The sequence below is a fragment of the Tenrec ecaudatus genome, chromosome 3 (assembly GCF_050624435.1).
Source record: "Tenrec ecaudatus isolate mTenEca1 chromosome 3, mTenEca1.hap1, whole genome shotgun sequence".
Taxonomy (NCBI): Eukaryota; Metazoa; Chordata; class Mammalia; order Afrosoricida; family Tenrecidae; genus Tenrec; species Tenrec ecaudatus.
The window spans coordinates 118,563,015-118,569,014 of NC_134532.1; the positions used below are offsets into that span (position 1 = coordinate 118,563,015).

Below are 6,000 nucleotides of genomic sequence, written 5' to 3' on the forward strand. Positions count from 1 at the left end.
CGGTGTAAGATATGAAAATAATAATTTACAATTTATCAAGGGATCACAAGGGTGGGAGGGGGGCAGGGAGAGTAAAAAGAGGAGCTGACACCAAAGGCTAAAATAGAATGTAAATGTTTAGAAAATGATGATGGCAACAAATGTACAAATATGCTTGATACAATGGATGTATGGATCGTTATAAGAGCTGAAAAGCCCCCAGTAAAATTATCTTAAAAAACAAAATAAAATATTTGATGTATGAGTCCCTAGATGGCCCTGATTGGATGGCTTCAGCTCTCGCGGAAGCCCCTCAAGACAGGCCTGGCCATGTGCATCTAGTGCAACCAGGGTTCAGGAAAGCGGTGCTGAAACACACAGCACTTGTCTGCTTCCTGGAGGCTTCCTCACCCCCCACCATTATGACCCCATTCCTGCCTTTCACTGAGGACTAGACAGGAGCATGTGCACAGGTACAGATAAGACATAAGGGCCCACAACACATGGAATCCAGGAACAGGAATGGAAATTGCCATACCAGGAAGGCAGGGGGAAGGTGGAGAGAGGAGGGAAGGAAGGGGGAACCAATCCCGATGATTGACACATAACCCCACCCTGGCCCAGGGGGATGAACAGCAGAAACTGGGGGAGGGGATGGGGGGAAGGGAGACAGCAGTCAGTATAAGATATGAAAATAATAATTTATAATTTATCAAGGGGCCACAAGAGCAGGGGTAGCTGACACGGAGGGCTCAATAGAAAATAAATGTCTAGAAAATAATGATGGCATCATTTGTACATATGTATTTGAACCAATTAATGTATGGATTGTTACAAGAGCTGTAAGAGCCCTCAATAAAATGTTTTTTAAATAAATAAATAAATAGAACACCCGCCCCTGAAACCTTACGGGTAAACTTCTGTCTGACACACATAGGGTCGCCATGAGCAAGAAACTAGCTTTATGGCAACTGGAAATAGACACATAAATTCCGAAACTAAGGGACATTATGAGCTGTTTTTTAATAAATGCCTTGACTCGGCATTCTTGAGGCAAACAAGCCTCAAGAAATTTCTAGATTGTTTTCTTTTTATTAATGAATCATTTAATTGAGGTCTTTCACAGCTCTTGTAACAATGTATACATCCAATTTACCAAACACATTTGTACATAAGTTGGCATTATCGTTTTCACATTTTCTTTCTACTTGAGCCCTTGCTATCAATTCCTTGTGGACCCCTGATAAATTATAAATTATTATTATTTTCCTATCTTACATTGTCCTCTGTCTCCCTTTGCCCATGTTTCTGTTGTTGGTCCCCCTGGAGAAGGGGACGTTTATCTGTCTCCCATTCCTCCCCCCACCTTCCCCTTCCCCTTATGGTATCACTACTCCCATTACTTTTCCTGAAAGGTTTATCTGTCCTGGATTCCGTGTATAGAACGTTCTTATCTGTACCTGTGTACAGGCGAGGGTCTAGCCGGATATGTAAGGTAGAACTGGGGTCATGATAGTTGGGGGTAGGGTGGGGGGAGGAAGTATTAGAGAACTAGAGGATGTTGTGTGTTGTGTCTGTGCTATGCTGCACCCTGGCTGGCTCCTTCTTTCCTTGGGAACCTTCTGTGAAGGAATGTCCAGCTGTCTACAGATGAGCTTTGGATCTCCACTCCGACCTCTATCACTTGTATCAGTATATTTGTTTCTAGACTGTTTTCGAATAGGTTCTTTGGGTATGTTTTTAAAGGTGATGAGTCAATATGTTCTGCTTTATATGCCTGTGTTTATTTTTATTTTATATAATCTGCTCATTCTGGCCATTGCAGAACAATAACCATTAGTATCTGAGAATTTCAGGTACCACAGGTGGCATAGTTAGGTAAGGTTGGACTGCTAACCACAAGGTTGGCAGTTCAAACCCACCAGCTGTTCCTCGGGGAAAAGATGAGGCTATCTGCTCCCATAAAAAGTTCACAGGCTTAGAAACCCGATAGGGTTGCTATAAGTTTGAATCAATTTGAAAGCAGCGGGCTTGACTTTGGTAGAAGTTATTAAAATACCATGTTGAGTTATCTCTGAAAGTTTTAACTATTTGAGGTTCCAACCCAAAGCAAACTATATTTAGGGTCTCGCAGTATTACATGTTAGTGTTTGTCTCTTCTGGCTGTCAGGAGAAATGGAATGACTTGGAGGAGGGGACAAAGTCTCAGAAACTCATTCTATTGTATGAATATCTACTGTGAGCCAGGTGTTGCTTGTGTTCTCACATTTAATCCTCACCAGTATCTGTACCATACTGCCTTTGATGTATGGCAATGAGAAGTAGAGCAACAAATCCTAGGGCCTCGGGCCTTGCTATTTTAGGCTGTTTTTCTCTTACTGTTGCCAAGGACCTAGAGTCACGTGGTGAAGACAACGACCTGGTTCAGTTAGAAATTGTGAGGTTCTGAGGATGTGTGTGTCCAAGAAAATGTGCTGAAGTGCAGGGAAACAGAGGGTCCAAGTTAAAAACCAACCACCGTATGTCTGCACACTGAATTGTCCCTATTCCACTCTTTTTCTAAATATATTTAGTAGGTAGAGCATAGAATTTATGGGCATTTCATTGGAAATACTCAGGACTTTTTTCTAATACTGTAATAATTAGCTTAGTTTGCTCTAACAGAGCCATTTACTTTAATTACATGTTAACTCTATTTAACATCTTTCTTTATGTCCCCCGCTCCCTCTCCCTCAAATGCAGGCTGTATTAGGTCCGCTGGCTCTGGAAACAGCAAGAAACGGCGAGCACCGACATCTGGAAGGATATGCACAGAACGTGATGACATTAGCATTCTTAGCCATTCTGATCACAGCTCCAAACGGAGCTCTACTTATTGGCATACTGGGGCCTAAAATGCTTGCACGCGGTGATCCCAAACACTACAAGATGTCTGTGGATGCAGTGTTACTGCATCATTAAAACATGTATTTGCCATTATCAGCCAGATTCTTTTTCTCCTTCATTTTTTGAGCTAAGCAAATTTGATTCCCAGTTAAGAGTTTGTACCTTAAGTCGTCATTGACATTGGGTGCATTCCCACAATGCACATGTCAACACTCTCCCTTTTCCCATTCTGGGTTACCTGTTTCCCTTCATCCAGATTTTCTACCCCTTCCTGACTCCTCTCATCTTTACTTTTGGCCAAGATCTTTGTGAACTGACGTCATTGACCATTTGAAGGAACACCACAAGCCCCTTGGATATTATTGTTTATTTTATGGGCCTCTCTGTTGTTTGGAGGGAAGATGGTTTCTGGGAATTACTTCCATTCCAAGTAAGAAAGGTGACTTAGGGCCCCAGTCTTGAGAATTTATCCAGCCTCTGTCAGACCATGAATTCTAATCCTTCTTGTAAATTTTATTTTTTTTGTTCTACATATTTCTCCTGTTCTTCCCAGGATCCTCTGTTGTGATTCCAGCCAGCCTCATTGACGCTTGGTTCTATTAATAAATTATCTCCCGTGAGAGAAAAATCTAAAGTTATAAATATATGGCGACTACACATTGAACTTAGTATCTATTAATATATGATTTCCATATACAGATTACCTATGTTTTTTAAATTCTGAAGTTTATATAAACAATATTATATGTAATGATCTCTTAATACTTAGATTTTAATAATACATTAAATCTGTAAGTATTCTGGGATAGTTTTAAAGTATCTGTAAGGCCCGATTTAATGTCATAATGCAAACTATCCATAATAGAAAACTTAATGATGTAATGAAGCCAGTTATAAAGGGAAAAAAACCTCTAAATATTGAACTTAACAACATATTCACCAAATAGGAAGAGTGGGACTCTATCATTTTATTAATTCAGTTAAAATGTCACCAGAAAAAGAAAATAAATAAATAACCGGAATAAAATATGTCAACTAAATAACAATGACAAGATTTTAAACTCTGATGTCAATGACTAGCTCAATAAGCAACATGGAAGAAAAGAACTAGCGTTAGAGCTAAGGCATTCCTGCAATCTCTGAAGAGTTGAGGAACTGGCGACCTCTGCAATAATCCGATCATTTTGCACACTTCCTGTCTGGAATTCTTCTACAACCTGCCAACTGGACCTATTAGCTTATCCTGACTGCATTTCATACAGAGAAGACAGGATAATGGCAAGATTCTCCCAGAGTAAGGATTTGATGCGTGAAGGACAGTAGTCCCAAATGAGGCTTACCGCTTTGTCATTCACTCTTTCTTTAGTAAATGTTTTCTTTTTCTGTGTTTTGTCATTCGAATGTAAGTATAGTTTTGTTATTTTAATATATTCATTGTTTTTCAAATGCTTGTATTGATTTTTTGCAAATATTCGGGAAATGCATAGTGGTGTTTTATTTTTTAATACTTTTATATATACAAAGACATACATATATTATATATTGTATACTGTGTATATATATATATCATACAATTTACCTGTTGAAAGTGTAAGAGTCATGATTTTTAGTATTTCATATAGTGTTTGCAACCACCACAAGCAATGTTAGAAGTCTTTCAATCACCCTAAAAAGAACCCTTAACAGACTTCAATCCGGTGCACCAAGATGTGAATGCAACATACTGGCATGAAGCAGGGAACCTATAGAGAAGTCTGAGGGCCTGGCCCCAATCCCAACTATTTGGACAGCCCCTCCACCCCAGCCCCAGAAGAATTCACTTCAGAAGACATCACTGAAACAACTGTGGGAGCGGGACATGTCTGATCGGAGCACTTAGGAGCAAACAAGGAGGGAAGTAGAGTGAAACACATCCTGGTCCACCAAGCCCCAGGACAATATGCCTGCTCAGAGCAAACAATGCACAAAGAGGATCATAGGGCCAGCCTCACCACGAGACAGGACGTCCCTCACTGACCCATGGTGCTATGAGGGACAACACTGGAGACACAGTACGGGGATTGTGCCCAATCTGACCCCACCACACCAGGGCAAAACGCTAAGGGCGTGCAACAGAGCAGCAAGGGGAGCAAAGCAATGACATCCCCAGAGAATACTAAAAATAGATGTTGAGGCCAGGGTGTGGCACCCCATCAGAATCAACTAGAAAAAAAACTCCTAAAGGTCAATAAATGTACCTTGAATTATTTATAGGCTTTAATTTTTTGTTGTTGTTTTCTTTTCTTGTTTTGCTCTGTGCTTGTTTTGTCTTGTTTTTATGCTTATTATTGTCTCTACATGTCTATCTAGATAAAATAGGATAAATAATCTGGAGGAGAAAACAATGGGACCCACAGTTCCGGGGAGACATAGGAGAAAGGGAGGCTGGGGAAAGGAAGTGGGTGTTAAAAAACCCAGGGACAAAGGAACAACAAGTGGTCTAAAATCAATGGCAAGGGGGGGTGGGGTGGTAGGATGCCTGGTAAGGTTTGATAAAAGGCAGTGTAACCAAGAGGAATTACTGAGACCCAAATGGAGGCCGAACATGAGAGTAGGATAAGAGGAAAGTAAAAGGAAATAGAGGAAAGAACTAGAAAATAAAGGGCATTTATACAAGTCTAAATACAGACATGTACACATATAAATATATATATATAATGATAGAGAAATAGAACTATGTACACATATATTATAGGTTTAGTATTAAGGTAGCAGATGGACATTGGGCCTCTACTCACATACACCTTCAACACAAGAACACTTTGTCCCAATAACCTGGCATTCCGTGAGACTCACCTTCCCAGTCGCTGAAGACAAAGCGGGTGCATAAGCAAATGTGAAGAAAGCTGATGGAGTCCAGCTATCAAAAGATATAGTGTCTGGGGTCTTAAAGGCTTAAACAGGGGCCATCTAGCTGAGAAGTATAAAAGTCCACATGGAAGAAGCACACCAGCCTGTGTGTTCATGAGGTGTTGATAGGATCAGGTATCAGGCATCAAAGAACAAAAAGTTGTATCATTGTGAATGAGGGGAAATGCAGAGTGGAGACCCAAAGCCCATCTGTAGACAATAGGACATCCCATTACAGAAGGGTCA

At 40.5% G+C, this 6,000-nt stretch overlaps 1 protein-coding gene across 1 annotated transcript in view; it reads left to right on the forward strand.

The window, feature by feature from the left end:
- Positions 1-2,940, forward strand: part of SLC9B1 (solute carrier family 9 member B1) — a 28,405-nt gene extending 25,465 nt beyond the window's left edge. Inside the window, exon 9 of the mRNA XM_075543539.1 lies at positions 2,722-2,940. Coding sequence (XP_075399654.1) covers positions 2,722-2,940 — 219 coding nt within the window. The remainder of the gene's footprint in view (positions 1-2,721) is intronic.
- Positions 2,941-6,000: the final 3,060 nt, after the last annotated feature.